General features: G+C 53.8%; 1 protein-coding gene across 12 annotated transcripts; it reads left to right on the top strand.

The window, feature by feature from the left end:
* The first annotated feature begins 1,832 nt into the window (after positions 1–1,832).
* Positions 1,833–21,859, top strand: LOC129394455 (developmentally-regulated GTP-binding protein 2). Of its 12 annotated transcripts, none has more exons than XM_055101804.2 (13): positions 1,833–2,051; positions 7,753–7,913; positions 12,162–12,251; positions 12,909–12,969; positions 13,525–13,615; positions 14,253–14,325; positions 14,459–14,549; positions 15,383–15,480; positions 15,811–15,887; positions 17,685–17,773; positions 18,507–18,565; positions 20,317–20,370; positions 21,044–21,859. In XM_055101804.2, exons 1-13 carry the CDS (start codon positions 1,988–1,990, stop codon positions 21,128–21,130), a joined length of 1,095 nt encoding a protein of 364 aa, XP_054957779.2. In that variant the 5' UTR covers positions 1,833–1,987; the 3' UTR covers positions 21,131–21,859. The 12 variants fall into 12 exon arrangements, with proteins under 12 accessions (XP_054957779.2, XP_063455267.1, XP_063455266.1 ...); XM_055101805.2 differs by having other exon boundaries at positions 1,853–2,051; positions 18,444–18,565; positions 20,317–20,354; XM_063599198.1 differs by lacking the exon at positions 21,044–21,859 and adding an exon at positions 20,963–21,032 and having other exon boundaries at positions 1,853–2,051; positions 18,444–18,565; positions 20,317–20,354.
* Positions 21,860–22,317: the final 458 nt, after the last annotated feature.

Raw genomic sequence — 22,317 nt, 5'->3', positions numbered from 1 at the left:
GTGGGAGGACTGCTTGAGACCAGGAGTTCAGGAGCAGCCTGGGCAACATAGTGAAACCCCATCTCTACAAAAAAAAATTTTTTTTTAATTAGCCAGGCATGATGGTTCGGGCCTATAGTCACAATTACTCAGGAGGCTGAGGTGGGAGGATCACTTGAGCCTGGAAGGTTGAGGTTGCAGTGAGCTGTAGTCACGCCACTGCACTCTAGCCTAGGCAATAGAGGGAGAGCCTAAGAAAAAATGTCACGAGATGCTGTCTACTTTACACTGCTTCGTATCAGGAGGCATCTGATGGTAGGTGATCCTGAGTTGGAGTACTGCGTTAAGGTGGTATGGGGGGCAGGTGCAGTGGCTCATGCCTGTAATCTCAGAACTCTGGGAGGCCAAGGCTGGCAGATTCCTTGAGCTCAGAAGTTCAAGACCAGCCTGGGCAACAATGGTGAAACTCCATCTCTACAACATAATACAAAAATCAGCCAGGCGTGGTGGCTGATTTTTTCCAGACTGAGGAGGGAGGATCACCTGAGCCTGGGAGGTCGAGGCTGCAGTGAGCTGTGATCACGCCACTGCACACCAGCCTGGGTGATCAAGTGAGCCCCTGTCTCAAAAAAAAAAAAAAAAAGGTGGTATGGGGATCCACTTTTTTTTTCTTTTTTTTTGAGACAGGTTCTCGCTCTGTTGCCCATGCTGGAGTGCAGTGGCAGCATCTTGGGGATCCATTTTGAACCTCTTCAAGCTTGTCCCACCTGAGGTCTGCAGCCACATGTGGCCCAGGACCACTTTGAATGTGGCCAAACACAAATTCGTAAACTTTCTTAAAACATTATGAAATTTAGGCAGGGCACAGCGGCTCACGCCTGTAATCCCAGCACTTTGTGAGGCTGAGGCAGGCAGATCACTTGAGGTCAGGAGTTCGTGACCAGCCTGGCCAACATGGTGAAACCTCGTCTCTACTAAAAATACAAAAATTAGCCGAGTGTGGTGGCACGCGCCTGTAATCCCAACTACTTGGGAGGCTGAGGCAGGAGAATCACTTGAACCCAGGAGTCGGAGGTTGCGGTGAGCCAAGATCACACCACTGAACTACAGCCTGGATGACAAAGTGAGACTCCGTCTCAAAAAAACAAAACTAAAACAAAGAAAAAAAAACTGAGGTTTTTTGTTTGTTTGTTTTTTGAGATGGAGTTTCGCTCTTGTTGCCCAGGCTGGAGTGCAATGGCGCGCAATCTCCACTCACCGCAACCTCCGCCTCCCGGGTTCAAGCAATTCTCCTGCCTCAGCCTCCCCAGTAGCTGGGATTATAGGCGCGCGCCACCACGCCCGGCTAATTTTGTATTTTTAGTAGACATGGGTTTCTCCATGTTGGTCAGGCTGGTCTCGAACTCCCAACCTCAGGTTATCCGCCCGTCTCGGCCTTCCAAAGTGCTGGGATTACAGGCGTGAGCCACCACGCCCGGCCAAAACATTGAGGGTTTTTTTGGCGATTTTTTTTTAAGCTCATCAGCTATCGTTAGTGTTGGCGTATTTTAGGTGTGGCCCAAGACAATTCTTCCAATGTGGCCCAGAGAAGCCAAAAGATTGGACACCTCCATTTATAGTATAAAATGAAAGCCACTAGGCTTTCGGCTCAGCCCCTTTTCCTTACACTGCCAGTCAGCTGCGCTCAGGGACCCGCAGTTCAGAGTTCAACACGGGCAGATTCCCTCTCTTCCTTGCTTGCTCCTGCCAGCCGCAGCCGTGGGCCAGTACAGCATGGCCCGGCCCCGCCCCGGCTCTTTCCAGAGGTCCGCAGCCTGGCCGGCCCAGCGGGCGGAACCGATAGTGTCTGGCACTTGGCTCGCCCGGACTCTGAATCCCGGAGCACCAGGCGCCCACGAGAACGCTGTTCTCTTTGGCTTCCGGGCGCACGCTACTCTGTCGCCGCCGTCAGACCGGAATTCCCGGTGCCGCCGCAACCGCTGTCTGTGCGCCCACCTCTGCTGCTGCCATGGGGATCTTAGAGAAGATCTCGGAGATCGAGAAGGAGATCGCTCGGACACAGAAGAACAAGGGTGAGGGCCGGCCGGGCGGGGCCTTCCTTTCTGCCTGCCTCAGTTTTCCTGTCTGTAAAATGGGGGAACAACTCCAGCAGTAATGCTGGGGCAAGATCCGAGGCCGCGGAGAAGTTGCCAGACAAGTGCCGAGGCCGCCCTGCGCGCCCAAGGCAGGGCCAGGCGGGAGCGGGTCTCACGCCCAGGTCTGACTGCAAACGTACCCCAAGAGATCTGATCAGTCCCAGACCGTGTGCCCGAGTAGAGTAGTCCCAGCTCACAGAGCAAGCATCTGACCCAGAGAGAGGCGGAGCTGGGGTTCAAACCTCAGTCTCCTGATGGCTGGGCCTGGGGCCTGGGTCTACTCTGTTGTTTTGGGAAGTGCAAGAGGAGACCTCTCAGGAACAGCCTCACCCAGCAGCTGAGAGCCCATTGGAGCAAGGGAATCAGGACTCTGGAGTCTGGAAGGCCTGGGTTTGAGCCCCAGGTCCACCACGTACCTTCTGTAAAACATTGGAAAGTCACTTCACTTCTTGGAGTCTCAGTGTCCTCATCTGTAAATGGGGTAATACTCCCCTGCTCCATCTTAGTACACAGCTGAGTTAAATTAGATAGCCTTTACAAAGCACTGGGCACATGGTGAGCACTCAGTATTTAAAGTAAACACCCCAACATAGATAATACATAATGAAGCCTCAAATCTGGACTTTAGAATGTAAGGGCTGGAGGAGCTCACAGAAGAGAGGTGAGGAGAGAACGATGACACCAGGACGAAGTGGGACTTGAGCTGGTTGTTGGAAGGGTATCCCAGGTGGGGGCCACTGCTGAGACAAAGACATGGGAGTGAGCATGGCATGTTCATGGGACAGTGAGAACAATCTAGATCAGAAGGGGGTTATGGAAGAGTAATGGGAGGTGCGATTGGCCAGGCTAGTGGCTAGCCATTCAGGCTTGTGGGAGCAGGAAGCAAGCAACACTAGATAGCTGGTCCCAGTGTCTGCCCTCCCTTGGTTCCATTTAGGTTTGAAGGCCAAGGAGTTGAGGGCCCTCTATGACTCATTCCTTCTGTAAATCTTTTTTGTTTGTTTGTTTGAGACAGTCTTGTTCTGTCACCCAGGCTAGAGTGCAGTGGTGCCATCTGGGCTCACTGCAACCTCTGCCTCCCAGGTTCAAGCGATTCTCCTGCCTCAGCCTCCAAATAGCTGGGATTACAGGCACGTGCCACCACACCCGGCTAATTTTTGTATTTTTTTAGTAGAGAGGGGGTTTTGCCATGTCGTCCAGGCTGGTCTCAAACTCCTGACCTCAGGTGATCCACCCGCCTCAGCCTCCCAAAGTGCTGGGATTACAGACATGAGCCACCATGCCTGGCTGATCTTTCCTGAGTCTTTACTATGTGCTAGGCACTGTGGTTAAAGCAGTGAACACAGCAGGCATATCCCAGCCCTTGGATCTGATCTTCTAGTTGACGGTCTGAAAACTAGAAATCAAATAAATAAGATAATGTCAGCCAGCAATATGTGCTATGAAGACAAACCAGGGTGATACAGCAGAATATTGGGGGTGGGGAGGGACTGGGGATTGGGTCTGCTTAGGTGGAGTGATAGAGAAGACCACCATGAGGATGGGGCATTTGAACTAAGACCTGATTGAGAAGAAGGAACCGGTCACGCAAACATCTGGGGGAAGAGGGTTCCTGGCAGAAAAGAGCAGCTAGTGGAAAGGCCCTGAGGCAGGAACAAACTTGGCTGTTTACAGGTCAACAGGACTGGGGCTGGGGTGCAGTGATGGGACAGGAGGGGGTTGATCATGCAGAGCCATAGGTCATGGGAAAGACTCTGGGTTGTGTTCTAAGGCAGTGGGAGCTGGTGCAGGGTGTTAAGCAGGGGAGGGGCTATTCTGACTTCTGTCTTGAAAGTTCCCTCTGGCTGCTGTAATATTCCATATTACCCATAAGACCCAAGGAAAGTCACAGGGAGGCTAGAGATGCTGCCACTTTGGCAGTGGTAGACAAAGGAGATATAAAGGTGATTAAGACCTAGTCCCTCCCTTCAGAGATGCTCAGAATTTTAGGAGCTGGGATGACAGGAAGGGCCATGTGTACCTGACTGACCCTGAATCCTTTTTTTTTTTTTTTTTTTTGAGACAGTCTTGCTCTGTTGCCCAGGCTGGAGTGCTGGAGTGCAGTGGTGTGATCATAGCTCACTGTAACTTCAAACTCCTGCATTCGAGCAATCCTTCCACCTCCACCTCTTGAGTAGCTGGGACTACAGGTGTGCACCACCACACCGGGCTAATTTATATATATACATATATATATATATAAATTTTTTTTTTTTTGAGATGGAGTTTCACTCTTGTTGCCCAGGCTGGAGTGCAATGGTGCAGTCTCGGCTCACCGCAACCTCCGCCTCCCAGGTTCAAGGGATTCTCCTGCCTCAGTCTCCCAGGTGTGTGCCACAACGCCCAGCTACTTTTGTGTCTTTAGTAGAGACAAGGTTTCTCCATGTTGGTCAGGCTGGTTTCGGACTCCGGACCTCAGTTGATCCGCCCACCTCGGCTTCCCAAAGTGCTGGGATTACAGGCGTGAGCCACCCCACCCGGCCAATTTTTATGTTTTTTGTAGAGGCATGGTCTCACTATGTTGCCCAGGGTAGTCTTGAACTCCCAGCCTCAAGCAGTCCTCCCTTCTCCGCTTCCCCAAAGTGTTGGGATTACAGGTGTGAGCCACCCCACCCGGCCAATTTTTATGTTTTTTGTAGAGGCACGGTCTCACTATGTTGCCCAGGGTAGTCTTGAACTCCCAGCCTCAAGCAGTCCTCCCTTCTCAGCTTCCCCAAAGTGCTGGGATTACAGGCGTGAGCCACCATGCCCAGCTGCAGAACCCATTCTTGACCATTTCTTACTGCTATCAATTCACTGATTCACTTGGTAAAATATTTCCTGTGTGCCTGGGCCCTGTGCTGGAGGCTGGGGATCCAGTCCCATTTCCTGACCTATCGGAGTCAGGGAAGTAAAGAAATAAGATTGTTTTCAGAGTCGAGAAGACAGTAAACCTGCTCATGAGGCAGGAAGCAGTCTGGGGAAGGGCGGAATTTACTGTAGATTATAGCCAACTTTTATTGGGTGCTTACTGTATGCTAAGCGATGTTCTTAGTGCTTTCTGTAAGACTTCTCCATTATTCCACCATCAAAAATCTGCTGAAGTATGGTCAGGCACAGTGGCTCACGCCTGTAATCCCAGCACTTTGGGAGGCCGAGGTGGGTGGATCACTTGAGGTCAGGAGTTTGAGACCAACCTGGGCGACACGGTGAAACCCCGTCTCTACTAAAAATACAAAAATTAGCCAGGCATGGTGGCACCAGCCTGTAGTCCCAGCTACTCGGGAGGCGGAGGCAGGAGAATCTCTTGAACCCAGGAGGTGGAGGTTGTAGTGAGCCGAGATCGCACCACTGCACTCCAGCCGGGGTGACACCAGTGAGACTTTGTTGGTGGCTCACACCTGTAATTCCAGCATTTTGGGAGGCCAAGGCGGGCGGATCACCTGATGTCGAGAGTTCGAGACCAGACTGACCAACATGGAGAAACCCCATCTCCATTAAAAATACAGAAAATTAGCTGGGCATGGTGGCGTGTGCCTGTAGTCCCAGCTACTTGGGAGGCTGAGGTAGGAGAATCTCTTGAACCCTGGTGGCAGAGGTTGCAATGAGCTGAGATCACACCACAGCACTCCAGCCTGGGCGATACAGTGAGACTCCGTCTCAAAAAGAAAAAAAAAGAAATCTGCCTAAGAAGTTACTACTGTTAATAACCCTATTTGCAGATTAAGAAACTGATGCACAAGAAGACTAACTTTTCCAAAGTAAAATGGCCCCACTAATGGCAGGGTGGAGTTCTGACACAAGCTCTCACTGCCCTCTGAGACTGGGCAGGGGAGGCCTCTTTGAAGAAGTGACATTTGAGCTGCACCTCAAATGGTGGGAAGGAGCCAGTTCCAGGAAGAGCTCGTTGAAATGGAGAGAATCGCCAATGCGAAGGTCCCAAGGAAGGAATGTTGTCAGCATATTCTAGAAAAGGAAAAAAAGAAAGGCCAGGCCCAGTGGCTCAACCTGTAATCCCAGCACTTTGAGAGGCTGAGGCAGGAGGATTGCTTACAGCCAGGAGTTCAAGACCAGCCTGGGTAACATAGCAACATCTCATCTCTACAAAAACAATTTTTTTAATTAGGCAGTCCTGGTGGTACATGCCTGTAGTCCTAGTTATTCAGGAGGCTGAGGCAGGAGTTCAAGACTGTAGTGAGCTATAATCGTGCCACTGAACGCTAGTCTGAGTGACAGAATGAGACCCCCATCTCTTTAAAAAAAGAGGAGAAAGCAACTGTGTCTGGAATGTAGCAGAGTGTGTTGAAGTAGCCAGGAGCCAGGTCACATAGGGTCCTGGTTCTCAGTCTCAACGACGGCCTCCTTTTAGAGCAAAGAGTTTGTAACACCATTTACAGTCCTGAAATGAAATTCCCCATCAGTAATATAACTTGAATTTGAAAAAAACCAATATAATACCCTAATAGTAATATAAAGGAGAAGAAGAAAAAGGAAAGTAATTTATAATGAAAATGGTATTTATTTAAATACATAAATGCTGGAGTGCTGCCAGGATCTAACGAAGTTACCCTGAAGCAGTAGAATGCTCATGCCTCTAGGTAGAATCACTGGGGATGTGACAGCCACGATGCAGGTGTGTTGTATTGGCCACTGAGTTACACCCCAAGAGGTGCTGCCGTGGCAGCGTGGGATCCCAGAATGGTGAGCAGCTCTAGGTAAAGTTTCAGACAAAGCATGACATAGTCTTCCCTTCATATACATAATAGTTGCATTCCTGGGAATTTCAGTGTATATTAACACTGTACAAAATGTCCTGTGTTTATATGTAAACAGAGCTAGGTTCTAGGCCTGGCGACCCTAACCCAGGTTTTCCCTCTGTGGATGCCTTTGGGATGTGACAAGTCATGGACTTGGGATAATTCTCCTCAGCTACATAGGACTGACTCACCTAATAGGGCAGCTGGTTTCCCTGCCCCCTGCCCAATAGATGCCAATGCGTACTTCACCATCAAAGTGAACAGAAAACATCTCCCAGAATTTCCAGAATGCCCCCCAGGAAGCGGTGCCCCCTCTGTTGAGAACCATTGGTGAGAACCATTTGGTGAGGTCTCAACAAAGAGGCGGGATTTTTTTTTTTTTTGAGATGGAGTTTCACTGTTGTTGCCCAGGCTGGAGTGCAATGACGTGATCTCGGCTCACCACAACCTCTGCCTCCTGGGTTCAAGTGATTCTTCTGCCTCAGCCTCCCAAATAGTTGGGATTACAGGCATGAATGACCATGCCCAGCTAATTTTGTATTTTTAGTAGAGACAGGGTTTCTCCATGTTGGTCAGGCTGGTCTCGAACTCCCGACCTCAGGTGATCCACCCGCCTCGGCCTCCCAAAGTGCTGGGATTACAGGCGTCAGCCACTGCGCCCGGTCTAAGAGACTGGATTTTATCTTAAATGAAGTGAGAAGCCAAGGGGGCCTTTTAAGCAGAGAGGTGTTGTTTTTTTTTTCTCCTGATCTCCTTGACAGCAGTTGCTTCCCAGCCAGCACTTGGCGACATGTGGGCCCTGCCTGACCCCTGGGCTTGGACACCCTGGCCACTCATCTTCTGTCTTGCTTTCCATCCTTTAGCCACTGAGTATCATCTGGGCCTGCTGAAAGCTAAGCTCGCCAAGTATCGGGCCCAGCTCCTGGAACCGTCCAAATCGGCCTCGTCCAAAGGAGAGGGCTTTGATGTCATGAAGTCGGGTGATGCCCGTGTGGCGCTGATTGGATTTCCCTCTGTGGGTAAGGTCAGTGATGGTCAGTGTGGGCCTCGGGGAGGAAAGCAAGAAGTCATCTTTCAAACAGGTGACCATCCAGGCTCCCCTCGCTGCCTTTCTGCTTAGCTCCAGGGACACAGAAGACCTGGCCTCCCCCAGGGTCAGATCCCAGCCCTTTATCATCCTAACATGAAGGACGCTCTTTCCTCTTGCCAGCAGATGGAGCCCTACTTGGTCTTCCGACTCAGTCATCACACACAAATACTTCTCAAGTGTGTATCTCGAGCGGTGTCATGTGCTGGGCACTGTGCCAGGGACTAGAGACATAGCATGAATGAGACAGAGCTCTGTCCCTGCCCACATAGATCTCCCATTCTTGAAGAGAAAGGACAGTAAATAAGTAATAAGGTGCATCCAGTGGTGAGGAGTGGGGGCTGGTGAGTGACAGGGCGAAGGTCTGCTAGTTACGACAGGTCCCGGCAGGTTTCTCTGGTGAGTGAGTATTTGGGCAGGGGCCTGAAGGAAGTGAGGGAGCTTGCAGAGTCCTGGGTGAGAACCTTCCAGACAGAGGGAACAGTGAGCACAGGCCCTTAGGCAGGTGCTCGCTTGGTGTGTCCAGGGAGGCCCAGGTGGCTCTCTGAGGAGCACAAGGAGGGCAGAAGACGGAGAGGATAGCAGCATATGGGTGGCCGAAAGGACCCTGGCTTGGATTGAAGAATGAAACTGCAGAGTTTTTAGAAGGTTTCTTCCGCCGGGCGCGGTGGCTCACGCCTGTGGATCACCTGAGGTTGGGAGTTCAAGACCAGCCTGACCAACATGGAGAAACCCTGTCTCTACTAAAAATACAAAATTAGCCAGGGGTGGTGGCGCATGCCTGTAATCTCAGTTACTCGGGAGGCTGAGGCAGGAGAATCGCTTAAACCTGGGAAGCAGAGGTTGCGGCGAGCCGAGATTGCACCATTGCACTCTAGCCTGGGCAACAAGAGCAAAACTCCATCTCAAAAAAAAAAAAAAAAAAAAAGAAGGTTTCTTCTGGAAGTTGCTCCGTTTAGCGTATAATCTATATTGGTTTACTTTTTTTTTTGAGATGGAGTCTTGCTCGGCTCACTGCAACCTCTGTCTCCTGGGTTCAAGCAGTTATCAATCAGCCTCCCGAGTAGCTGGGATTACAGGCATCCACCACCACCCCTGGCTAATTTTTGCATTTTTAGTAGAGGTGGGGTTTCACCACGTTCGCCAGGCTGGTCTCGAACTTCTGACCTCAGGTGATCCGCCCACCTCAGCCTCCCAAAGTGCTGGGATTACAGGTATGAGCCACCGTTCCTGGCGTGATTTACTTTTATGTGAGGAATAAAATAAACATCATTGCAGGGTTTTGAGCAGAAAAGAGATGTCCGATCGGCTTTTTTTTTTTTTTTTTTGGAGGTATAGTTTCACTCTTGTTGCCCAAGCTGGAGTACAATGGCACGATCTCAGCTCACTACAACCTCCGCCTCCCAAGTTCAAGTAATTCTCCTGCCTCAGTCTCCCAAGTAGCTGGGATTACAGGCATGCACCACCCTACCCGGCTAATTTTTTGTATCCTTTTTTAGTAGAGACAGGGTTTCACCATGTTGGCAAGGCTGGTTTTGAACTCCTGACCTCAGGTGATCCACCCCCCCTTGGCCTCCCAAAGTGCTGGGATTACAGGCGTGAGCCACTGCGCCCGGCCTAAAGTAAACTTTTTATTTTAGAATAGTCTTAGATTTACAGAAAAATTGCAAAGGTAATACAGAGTTCCCATATACCCCACACCCATTTTCCCTGGCAGTTAACATTTTACACCAATGAATATTGATCTGTTCTTGCCTCAAGTCTGGCTTTATGCAGATTTCCTTAGCTCCTCCCCACTGTCCTTTTTCTGTCCTGAGATCCCACATCACAGTTCAGTTGTTATGTCTCCTTAGGCTCTTCTAGACAGTTCCTTAGACTTGCCTTGATTTGATAACCTTGACGGTTTTAAGGAGTACCATTCCCATATTTTGTAGAAAGTCCTTCAGTTGGGGTGTGTCCAATGTTTTTCTTGTGGTTAATCTGGGGTTATAGTTAGCAAGGAAGGCCACAGAGGTAAAGTGCCATTTTTATCACATCGCATGAAGGCCACATACTGTCAACATGACTTACCCCTGCTGATGTTGATCTTGACCACCTGGCTGAGGTGTGTCAGGTTTCTCCACCGTGGAGACGCTGTCTTCTCCCCTTGCCATGCCGCTTTGGGGAGGGAGGTGACTGTGTGCAGTCCAATTCCATCGCCTCCTTGAGGGGAGCATCTACAGAAACTGTTTGGAATTCTTCTGCATGGGAGATTTGTCTCTCTTCTCCCATTCATTTGTTTTATTCAGTCATTTATTGATATCCGTATTGATTCGTGGGGGGTTATTTTGTGCTTTGGGGTCTAAACCCATACCATGTTCTTTTGCTGCTCAAATTGTTTTAGCTTCGGAGCTATTTTAGTTGGCTTCTTTGATGTACTTCCACCATTGTGTTTTTCCAGCACTTCCTCACTTTCTGACACTGCAAGATGCCTCAGGCTCATTTTGTATATTCCCTGCCCTGGCCTAGAATCTGCCATTTCTCTAAGGAGCCCTGGTTCCTTTGATTGGAGAACAGCATTAGAAACTACCATCTGGGCGCTGACTTACTTTTTTACAGAATCACTCTGGCTGTTGTGTAGATAGCAGGTTATAGCAGGGCAAAGTGAAGTGGGACAGTGGAGAGGTTGCTAGAATATAGGCCAAGTGAGCAACAACCAAAGCTCTGGACAGGTGCTGGGGAGCAGCTTCTAACTCAGTTCAGCTGAACAATTTGAGCCCACACCCAGTTTCCATTGCTCTGGGCCAGGCATAGGGGATGGTGGTTAGCAGCTACCTTTTCTTGAGTGCTTGCTGCAAGCTGGGCAGTGTTTAGTGTTATTTGTTGTACTGTCTGCCTATATGATTGGTATACGTATCAGAGAGAGAGAGATTGAGAAGCCGCTCTAGTTACCAAGAGCCGTGACCCTTGAAGTCTGGGCCCATGGCAGATCCCACCTGCCTTATTGGGAGTATAGGCTCTCCCACTGTGGGAGGGCCCAGGTCTTACAGGGGCCAGACAGAATCAGGGAGTGGCCCCGAGTTTGGTTGCTGGCTGTCTCAACAGCCATTGCTCTTGGGGCCACCGTGTCTATCCCTATACCTGTCCACTCCACCAGGTTTTTCTCATTTCTTGAGTTTCCAGGAGATCCCCAAGGCTGAGGGTTTCTGGATTTGGGAACTCGATGTATTTCCATCACATGCCACATTCTGGACTTGAGAGGTCTAAGGGTGCCTTGGGGAGGGTGCCCCCAGTCTTCCTGCCAGTCAGCCAGGAGGCAGGGTCTGGATAGCTGGCCCTGCAACTCAGAGTCTCAGGCTTCTCGTTCCTGGGGCCCTGCTGATTAGCATGGGGCAGGAGGCATGGGGCTGGGTTTCTTCCCTCCCTGGGTCTGCCCACTGCTTGGCTGGCCTCAGCCACAGCATCTATCACTGAGATGTTACAGTGTTTGGAGTGAGGCACATCCTGGGCCTTATCTTTTTAATCCCTGTGCAGTCCTGTGAGGTAGGGACCGGGTTCATGCCCATTCTACATGTAAAGACCCTGAACTGAGAGTATGGAGTTTCCTGCTCAATCCCAGGACACCCCGGCAGAGGCAGGATTCAAAGCCAGGTTTCTCCAACTCCCAGCCACAGTGAACGGTGGTCTGAGTGGTCACATCCACATCTTTCCAGTTCCCCACTCCCTCCCTGCGACACCTCTCCTGTCAGCTGTCTCTGCCTCAGCCCAGGAGGTTGACATCTCCTTGCACACCTCCTCACACCCTCCCTGGGTGCACAGCATGTCTGGGTACTGGTTCCACGAGTGCCGTGGGACTGCCACCTGCTTAAAGTTCTCTGGGGCCAAGAGGGCCTGGAGGATTGTGTGGGGTTAGGAGAGGCTCCTGATGTATATGGGGAACCCCATCAGAATCCAGATCCCTGCCTCTACCTGAGACAGTCCTGAGACCTCCAAGGAACAGATGGGCCTCTGGTGTCTGACCCATCCAGGACAGGGCCAGAGGTGAGCCCTCTGGCTGGGAGGTCTCTTCACAGCCATCTAGGTCACCAAGCCGAGGGTGAGAGGGTCTCCTCCTGCTGCCTGCACCTGCAGGCCCCCAGCCCCTGGGGCCTCTCCCAGAAGGCCAGGGACAAGGCTCCTCAGTGCAATGATCTCCTTTTCTCCTAGTCCACATTCTTGAGTCTGATGACCTCCACGGCCAGCGAGGCAGCGTCCTATGAGTTCACCACTCTGACGTGTATTCCTGGGGTCATTGAAGTAAGTGGGTGTGCTGGGCCCAGAAGGAGAAGGGGCGCATGCTTGTGTTTGGACTTGTGCCTGTGCCCACCCTGTGTGTGAGTCTGGGTGGATGTCCCCATGTCAGGACAGGCTCTGGACTGAGCTGCTTTGCCCTCCAGCACTGACACTTCTGGGGATCCTAGCTGCTGGACCCCAGAGATGCCTGGTGGGGCCTGGAACTAGGAGGTCAGGCCAGCATGTGGCTACTTTGCCTGGCGCCCCCTGTGCTCTCCTCCCCAACACCACCACAGCTCTGGTCACTAATTGCTGCTTGGCTGGATCCTTCTGCCTCCCCATGAAGCTTCACTGCCTTGGGCTGTGTTTGCTTTGGGCAGCTGAGTGGTATGGCCTTAAGTTCCCATGGTGAAACAATTTATTTGTAAAGTGCTGGTATCATCAGTGATGAGTGTTGTGGGATTGGAAGATCTTGAGCCCTCCCTAGGCGGCTACTCAGCTCATAGGCTGTGGTCTGCACTGGGCTGGGGTGGTGACAAGGCTCAGACTTGGCCACAGGTTGGCATCTGGGTTTCCCTCAGCCTCTGAGCCCCGGGGCCATTCCAGATGTCCCAGATCCAGACAGGACCTTTCCAGTGGAGGCCCAGCCTTGCCTTACCTTTCTTCTCTTCTGCATCCTAGTACAAAGGTGCCAACATCCAGCTCCTGGACCTTCCTGGAATCATTGAAGGCGCAGCCCAAGGTGGGAGGCAGGGCAGGTGTGTGGGAGGCAGACTGGAGCTCTGTTACTGATCGTTGAAATTGGGTGTGGCTGTCATGGAGATCACTCTGGATCCCTGGTCCATTATCCCCCTTTCCAGAAAAGACAGGTTCCAGTTCAAATCCTTGGCACCAAACTAGCCTTGTGATCTTGGGCAAGTGATTGGGTATCTCTAAGCCAAGCCTCAGTTTCCTCAGCTGTAGAATGGGCATAATAATACATAATTTACAGCATAGTTTTGAGGATTAAGTGAGGAAATGTTCAGGAAGCATTTAGCCTGGGCCCTGCCACATGGTAGGGGTGGGCGTAAGATAGCCGTTATTATCCTGTTACTCCTTTTATGATGGTGGTGTCGGATTTTCTTCTGAAATAAGTCTCCGTCAGTAAAACATGTGGATTAAAGAAAAATGCCAAGCTTGTGCTAGTATGTGGCAGAGGCTGTGGTAGGTCTGTAAAGGACAGGAGTCCAGGGCACCGTGGGCTGAGTAGCAGTCACATGGGTCCACATATGTAACCGCATCCCTCACACCCATCCAGGAAAAGGCCGTGGCCGGCAGGTGATCGCTGTGGCGCGCACGGCTGACGTCATCATCATGATGCTGGATGCCACCAAGGGAGAGGTGCAGAGGTCCGCAGGGTGGGGCATGGGGCAGGCTCACATGTCTGGGGAGGGCCAGTGTGTCCCTGAGCTCGTACTGGGCGGCCTGTGGGTGTTTGGCTCTCTCACACGTGAGAGTAGTGGTAGGACTTGTCACAGACTAAACCCAACACCACCCAGCCTATGGCGTCTTCTCCTCAAGGCTTGTGTCCAGCCAGCACAGAGGTATCTTGGGACTGGGGGCCGAGGGGCTTGGCCTGGCCCTGCTTCCTGTTCAGAGGCACAGGTGCCTCATCACTGCCCAGAACCTGCCAGGAGCCCAGCCCCAGGCACAGAAGCATTGTTCATCCACATCCTGGCAGAGGGGTACACCAGGCCTGCCTCCTCGGGACCAGAAGGAGTACCCTCGTGGTCACCTCGCGGGGGCTCCACCACTTGCCTGTGCATGCCGACCGTAAACCGGGCCAGTCCCCTCTGGGACTGTGGCAGAGTTTAGAAGTTCCCTGCAGCTCTAGGGCATTGGGAAGGAGTGTTCTCCGGGTTGCTGGGGAAGGGGGTGGAGGAGAGAGTCAGTCTCTGGGTGGGCAGTGACATCCTGCGTAACAGGGAAGCTGTGCATCTGGCTCTGTGGACAGCCTGTGAGGGGCTTAAGGGGTACTCTGCCTAGGTCTCTGCTGGAGAAGGAGCTGGAGTCTGTGGGCATCCGCCTCAACAAGCACAAGCCTAACATCTACTTCAAGGTGAGGCACCTCTCTGGCCTTCAGGCCAGGGGTGTGGCAGTTTTGAGACTGCATTGGCTGGCGGCTAAGGCTGTGGGACCATTGCTGTGACCCCTCGGTCAGCAGCTCTCCCCATCCCTTTCTCCTCTTTCAGCCCAAGAAAGGTGGTGGCATCTCCTTTAACTCGACAGTCACGCTGACCCAGTGCTCGGAAAAGCTGGTGCAGCTCATCCTACATGAATACAGTATCCTTCCCTGAAAGACACGTGAAGGAGGGCAGCCACCACCGTCAGGGCAGCGGGGGGACTGACCAAGACAGGAGGCCTCGTGGAGCAGGGTGGCAGCAGGTCACCCCCACTGCCCCTGCTGTCAATTCAAGCAGTCTCTGGGCAAGCTCCAGACTGCCAGGTCTGCAGCCGCGCACTTGACAATGGCTTCCTGGCTCCTCACCAAGTACTGGGCACTGTGGTAGCCAGATGACATCCGGAAGAAAAAGATGTCATGGGAAACAGCCTCTGAGGACGGGGGGTTCCTAGCCTGGAGAAGCCCCAGGGAGAGCTGGGGAATGGGTGGTGCCTCTAAAGTAGTGTCGGGGGCTGGTTGTGTTCTGGGGCCCTGGGGATAGGGCAGGGCCTCGGGCAGAGTTATGCCTGGCATATAGAGAACTCTTAGAGTCAGCTGTGAGCCTCTCGTTGCCAGAGGTGTGCAAGCAGAGGCAGGATGGCCCCCAGTGGAGTCCTGCATGGAAGAAGCTGGGTTCGACCAGCTTTCAGATGCTCCTGGTGCTAAAACCCAGGCTTCCCCTGAGGGGCTTTGGGGATTCTAGCAGGTACGTTTTTCTCCCTGCCTAGCTGTCAAGATTAAAACTCTGTGTTGATTGAAACTTTTATATATTGTGGTCCCTCTGGGGAAGAGAACAGAGGGCTTCCAAAGCATTACAATCTTGTAAAACCTCACAAGCAGATACCGCCACAGTCCCACGCGGCCAGCATATTTCCTGCTTGGCTTTTTGGGGCCCTCCGCTGATGGGGGACAGGGGCAGCTGGTGCACAGGTTGCCCTTAATCGGAGCCCCTCAGAGATCTTCAATGCAGAAGTGCTCTTCCGAGAAGACTGCTCCCCGGACGAGTTCATCGATGTGATCGTGGGCAACCGGGTGTACATGCCCTGCCTGTATGTAAGTGCAGGAGGGGAGCCCTGGCCTGGCCACTCGGCCTTTCCACCACATGCATTTCCTCAGCTCCCGGAACCTTGTGAGAGAAGCAGAAAGAGTCTGAAGCTCTCCCCTCCCCTCACCTCACCTCAGTGGCTGCTTGGATCTTGCAGACATAGAGAGCTTGAAACCAGGGTTCTAGCCCAGCCTTCCCAACCCTGAGGCAGCAAGGGGAGGGAGGGCGTAGACTCAGCTCTCCAGGGAAGGGCTGCAGCCGGCACAGGGCGATGGAGGGCCCTTTCCTGGATGCCTTGCTGCTGTCCTCAGCACCGGCCTCCACCTTCTCAATCTCAGGTTTATAACAAAATCGACCAGATCTCCATGGAAGAGGTGGACCGCCTGGCCCGAAAACCCAACAGTGTGGTCATCAGGTGAGGCCACTGGCATCCTGCCACTCTGCTGTCCTTGCTGTGGGTTCTGACCCCAGTCGTCAGGCCTCCCAGCCACTTTGGCTGTGGAGGAGGAAAAGCCAGCACAGCCTCCAGCAGCACACGGCCTTCACGGAGCCCAGGACTTCCTGCCCAGGGCAGAGCACTTTGTCCATGAGGCCAAGGAGACACTGCAGGAGGGTCCCCTTCATAGCTGCTGGAGGCATTGGCCCATTCCAGTTCTGAATTGCCGTGGGCAGGGTGGGTGATGTCTTGTGGGCTCTGGTTAAGAAAACAGAAGGATTTCATCAACCAAGGTTGAATGGCTAAGAGGCTTCTTAACTTAGGCCAGGCGTGGTGGCTCATGCCTGTAATCCCAGCACTTTGGGGGGCTGTGGCGGGTGGATCACGAGGTCAGGAGATCGAGACTATCCTGGCCAACATGGTGAAACCCTGTCTCTACTAAAAATACAAAAATTAGCTGGGCGTGGTGGCGTGTGCCTATAATCCCAGCTACTCAGGAGGCTGAGGCAGGAGGATCACTTGAACCCGGGAGGTGGAGGTTGCAGTGAGCCGAGATCATGCCACTGCACTCCAGCCTGGGCGACAGAGCAAGACTCCGTCTCAAAAAAAAAAAAAAAGAGGCTTCTTAACTTAGTAGTGAACCAAGGTCCCCCCAAGAAGCCCTGGGTGTGAGCCTACCTCTCCTGGTGCTCTGGAAGGTGTGGCTTCTGTCTGATCACAGCTCAAAGGGAAAAAGGGAACTAATGTTCTCAGGCCCTGGCCACTCACTTCCTGCCCTCCTTTGCAGGGTGGGTCCCTGGGGTACCACCTGCACTCTGGATGTTTGTTCACTTGCCACCACAGCCTGGCAGGCTCCTCTTTGGGGCAGACTGATTCAGGTGCTCCACTTTGCTGGTTTCCTGACTTGAGGCGGGCACTCCACAGCTTCACAGTGAAGCTTGGCCAACAGTACTGAGAGCTCAGGGACCAAGAGGCTGGACAGCGCAAATGATGGATGAGGGTCCCGGCCTGAGCACAAGGACCATTTTGTGGTGGTTGTAGCCACCACAAAGAGCAGTGTCGGTTCTACAGCACAGCCTCAGGTCCTCTCCTCCTGCTGTGTCCCAGGCCTTTGAGGGGCTGCCATCCTCAGGGCGTGAGAGCTTCTACACCTTTACCTGCTTGTGCTCAGAATAGCTCTACAGAGGTCAGGACACAGCTCGGGGTCACGGCGCAAACCTTCAAGCCACGGTCCACCCAGTATTTGGAGCAAGGCACATCCCGGGCCTTATCTTTTTAATCCCTCTGCAGTCCTGCGAGGTAGGGACTGGGTTCATGCCTGTTCTACATGTAAAGGCTCTGGTGTCTCCAGAGCCTTGGTTCTCCCCTCTTCTTGCTGAAATCCCTGCTGGACTTCCTGGCAGTCCCTTGCTCCTCTCAAGGAGTGAACTCTGGGCGTCAGGATTCCTAGCCTTTGCCCGTGGTCCTGTCACAGCCCCCGGCCATCTCGCCATGGCAGCCCTTCACTAATCACACATGCTGCAACCCTCCACAGAGCACAGGCTTGCCAGCCCCTAGGAGAGATGCTGACCCTGGTTGAGTGTGACCGTGATTGGTGCCCAGAGGCACTGGCAGCAGAAACATCAGGCTGCCATCATAGTAATGGGCTTGTTTCCCTGTGGGTACCAGCGGGCTGCCTGGCCAGTGGAGGTTATCCGCTCCAATAGTGAGAAGTGGAGACCCCAGCCTCTGAAATCATAGGGGCCCCTGCCTGACTGGCCGCCTCCCTCTTTGCAGCTGCGGCATGAAGCTGAACCTGGACTATCTGCTGGAGATGCTTTGGGAGTACTTGGCCCTGACCTGCATCTACACCAAGAAGAGAGGACGTGAGTTGCACTGCGCGTAGCTGAAAAACAGGCTGAGCTTCATCCCTAGAAGGCTGCCAGGCCGGTGTGTGGTGCCCAGAGACCCCAGCACCGGCTCTGGCCTGGCTTGTCTAGACACACCTCAGCTCTTTTCCCTTCTCAGCACTGGGCACTGCTGGTTTTGAGGGTACCCTGGTGGGGTAAGGCTACCTTGGGGTCCCCACTGGCTGTAGCAGTCAGTGCCCTCCTGACCTCCCCTCACAGTGACAGGCCCTACCGCAGGAGCATTAGGGACCTGAATCCACAGGAGCCATCCCCATGTCTAACTCCTGCCCATCCTCCTGGTGCGCACACACACATGCCCTGGGGTCCCAACAGCTGAATTCGGAGCAGTTTGCATCAACCCTGACTTTGGCAAGGAGCGAGCTACAGCTTCCCTCACTAGACTCCAGCATCCCTTTGCGCCCTGCCCGTTCAGTCCAGGTCCTGGTCTCTGTCAGTGCTGTCACAGCAGATGGGTGGCAGGCACTGTGAATCCTAGACTTGATTTATTTTGAGTCACTGTGTTAAGATCAAGGTCGTAGAAGATGGTACAGGGATCTATGTGGAGGGTGTGCTGGATGTCAGGGGGAGGTTAGGCCAAGGCAAGGAGACCGAAAGGGCCTCTGTGGCCAGCTCTTCCCTCCCGCAGAATCACAAGATGGCAGTGTGGGCCCTGATGTGTGGCTGACGTTCTCCCCATCCCGCCCTGCAGAGAGGCCAGACTTCACAGACGCCATCATTCTCCGGAAAGGGGCCTCAGTGGAGCACGTGGTGAGTTGACAAGACCTGCCGTGACAAGGGGTGGGAGCTCTGCATGCCCTTTGGGGCTCTGTTCTGCCTGAGGTGCCCTGGGCTGGGGGTGGGCTCTGCTGGTCTCACTCTCAGATGTCAACGCAGGCTCTGGAGTTGGACAGCCTGGGGCTGCGTCTGCAGCACCCCTTCTTAGCCATGTGCCGAGGCTCTGACCTCTCCTGTGAGGGGGGTGTGCTGCCTGCCCCCTGGATAGTCAGGAGGACACGTTGAATGAGGTCCAGTGTGTAGGGCACTCAGCATGCTGCCTGGCTCTGCAGAGATGCCAGTAATCCTGCTTCCATGCCATTCAGGCATCAGTCAAGGAGAGTAGGAAGTGGCACCAGCTTAACACAGAGGTCAGGACAGCGGCTTCAAGGAGGCAACCTGAGCCGGCTTATAGGACTAGTGGGTCTGGCAGTGAAGAGTTGGGGTGGGGAGCATCCCAGGTAGGGGAGCAGGCATGCACAGGCCCCAGGGGAGGTGGTCTGGGCTCAGGGAGCAAGAGGCTGCCTTTCCCTGTCCAGGATTCTGTCACCTGAACATGACCCTGCAGGCACAGATGGTGGCCAACCTTCGGGTCACATGGCCGTCCTCCTGGGCTGATGCTTTCCTGGTGGTGTTTTCCTCTAGCTCATTTCTTCTTGGGATCTGTATCCTGGAGGCAAGGGACGCTGTAGACCCAGCTGTCCCTGCAGCCCCTTAGGACAGTGGTGGCGGGGCCTGTAATCTGGTCTCATGCATTCATTCATTCCGCAAGCCCAGCCCCAGGTCTCTGAGTGCCACCCTAGAGGTGTTAAACAAAGGAGGCCAGGCAAAGTCCCATCTCCCTCAGGGCCTAGGCTTGAGATCACAGCAGGAGGAGCCAAGGAGACTCACGATTACCCTCCTGAATCCCTTCAGTCACTCACAAGTGGCAATGCTGGGCAAGCTGAGTAAAACAAAACCCATCTGCAGACCAGGGTCAGCCACCTTCCCATCTGTGTCAAGGAAGTGTTCCTGCAGGCCTGGCGCCGGCCTCCGCCCCAGGGACGCTGGGCTGAGGCGTTGGGTCTCCCACCAGGGCCTGGAAGACCTGTGGGCATGTGGGAGGAGGAGTCACATTGCACAATTGCAGAGTCCCCTCCCCGCCGCCCTCCACTGTGCCACCATCAGCGTGGCAACCAGAGGTCTACACTCTCAGGGCAATTGCTGGCTGCCTCCTCCAGGGTCTCCTTCCAGTTTTATATGACATCTGGGACCCCTGGGATCTTCACCCCTACCAAGGAGCACTGAAGTTTATACACTGCCCTGGGAGTTGGGGGTGATGTGATGTGTGGGAAGCTTCAGGCCACAGGTGGGGCCAGGAGGAGTGAGAGATGGTGACCAAGCAGGGGGGACTCCAAGCTATCACCCTGTCCCATTCTAAAGGAGCATCTGTTCAGGCAAGGCAAGCAGAGGGCCACTAGCAGCCAGGCCCCTGACCTTCCCCTGGTGGCTTTGGGAACATTCCTAACTAGGCACCACAGCTGGCAGATCAGGAGTGGGAATGGCAGGGCCACCTGCAGCTGTGATTGGGTGGCTATGTGCGAATTGAGCACGTCAGTCCTCCACACAAGGCCCAGACTGTGTGGGCACCTGCCGCAGGAACTCCTGCCTCTTGGCCTGTGTCCTGAGCTTTGGGTGCGCGGCCAAGCTTGGGATGGGGTTAGGTGAAGCCTCACCTCTCTACCTGACTCTCTCCTGTCCTCCAGTGCCACCGCATCCACCGGTCACTCGCCAGCCAGTTCAAGTACGCCCTGGTGTGGGTGAGTCTCTGGGTGGAAAGCAAGCAGGGGGGTAGACCCAGGACAGCCCCTGGGTTAGGCATGAAGCAAGGCATTCACACTCTCTGCGTGGTGTTCCTGTCCTTCCTGTGGGGATTGGCATGTCTGTGTGTCTGTCCTCCATAGAATGTACATGCCAACCCAGGGTAGACATGGGCCTTCCCCACCCTTTTTTTTTTCTGGTGTTTTTTTTTTTGTTTTTTTTTTTTTGAGACAGGGTCTGGCTCTGTCTCCCACGCTGGAGTGCAGTGGCACGATCATGGCCCAGTGCAGCCTCGACATCTGTGCAAAAGCGATCCTCCCACCTCAGCATCACAAGTAGCTGGGACTACAGGCACACACCACCATGCCTGGCTAATTTTTCATGGAGACAAGGTTTCGCTATCTGGCCCAGGCTGTCTCGAACACCTGAGCTCAAGTGATCCTCCCACCTTGACCTCCAGAAGTGCTGGGATTACAGGCATTAGCCACTGTGCCTGGCCCTCCCCAACCTTTGAGATCAGGGATGGTCAGACAACTGCGGACATCCTGCTGCCTGAGGCCCCCACCTTATGCCATGGCATTTACCCTTCAGGACACACACACCCAGGGATATCTTCCTTGACCTTGGCCAGTCCAGGCTGAGGTGACCCCTCTGCCCCCATTCCTCACCCAGGGCACCAGCACCAAGTACAGTCCGCAGCGGGTGGGCCTGACCCACACCATGGAGCACGAGGACGTCATCCAGATCGTGAAGAAGTAACGGCGCCTGCCGGGCCTCCTGCCCACCTGCCTCATCTCCCTGGGGAGGTGGTCCCACTGGGACACACAAACACCCAAACAGAAAAATACAAATACACGTACCCCAGGAAGGGGTCCCTCAAGTCTCTGCTATTTACAGAAGTTTCTTCAGTAGGCAGACAAAGAGTGTGTTGGGGCAGAGGGGCTCGGTTGGAGGCATTTCCCATAAGACTGAGCCCTCTCATGGGGGTTTTGAGTTTGTAGTGCTGAGCCTGCATCTGTGCCTCCCAGCCCCCTGCACTGAGGGAGCAAGTTGCCCACATGCCCGCCAGCCAGGGCCTAAAGCAGATGGCATGCTCAGTGCCAGGCTGGTAGCTGGGCCTGTTTGGGTCCCTGGAGGCTGTGGCTGCTGTCATGGCACCTCACTCCCTCAGCTCTTGCCAGCTTCTCTGACACTTGGGTTGGGGGCCCTTCCAGGAGGAAACCTCCTTGGGTGCCCCACACAGGGCTCTCCATGATGGGAACCAGTGGTTAGTGGCTTCAAAGGCCCAGCTGACACCCTCCACAGCCTAAGGGGTGTCCTAAAGTGCCTCCCCCTGTATTCCCCCTCCCAGGGCAGCCCCTGCCCAGCACAAAACCCCAGGACCCTGGCTCTGCACGCCTGGGGCAGGGACTTTTGAGTTTAGGATCTGTATTTTCTAAGTCCCCAGTTCTCCTGGCTCTCCTTTCTGAAATAAAGGATTGAAAATGGTTCCTGTTCAGACTGAGAACACTTTGTAAACTTGCTGAACAGTAGCCAGGTTGAGTCAGGTGGGCACAGGTCAGGCATTGGGCCTGGGGGTCGGAGAGGGTGCAGCCTGGGCCCCAAGGCAGACCCAGGCCTTGTGTGGCAAGGAGAATGCAGGGTTCCTCACCCAGGCACAGGCAGTCCCTGCCCAGGGGGTTGGTGTTCGGGGGTGTCAGGCCCAGACTGGCCCCTCCGGAGGGGCCTGGCTGCCAAGGTGGGCAGCATCCCAGGAGGCCCTTGTGACCATCTGGGCTGGCAGGGAGGCTCTGTGAGAACCAGGTGGCGGGTCATTTCCTGTTGCCTCAGAAGTCAGGAGTAGAGGGGCTGGCAGGGGCTCGATGAGTGCCTACCGTGTGCCAGGGACTGTGCCAGGCCCCCCACAGTATTCTGCTGTCCCCCAGAAGCTGGTGTAGGCTGCACGG

The sequence above is a fragment of the Pan paniscus genome, chromosome 19 (genome assembly GCF_029289425.2).
Source record: "Pan paniscus chromosome 19, NHGRI_mPanPan1-v2.0_pri, whole genome shotgun sequence".
Lineage (NCBI taxonomy): Eukaryota > Metazoa > Chordata > Mammalia > Primates > Hominidae > Pan > Pan paniscus.
Note: the sequence above shows the minus strand (reverse complement) of the source record. Positions and strands in the feature narration are given on the sequence as shown.

Excerpts from the sequence above, each read along its gene's own strand:
- LOC129394455 (XM_055101802.2), top strand. The coding sequence starts at position 1,988 with ATGGGGATCTTAGAGAAGATCTCGGAGATCGAGAAGGAGATCGCTCGG. Across the intron at positions 12,970-13,524 it reads CATTGAAGGCGCAGCCCAAG|GAAAAGGCCGTGGCCGGCAG; the intron begins GTGGGAGGCAGG and ends ACACCCATCCAG. Across the intron at positions 13,616-14,252 it reads ACCAAGGGAGAGGTGCAGAG|GTCTCTGCTGGAGAAGGAGC; the intron begins GTCCGCAGGGTG and ends TACTCTGCCTAG.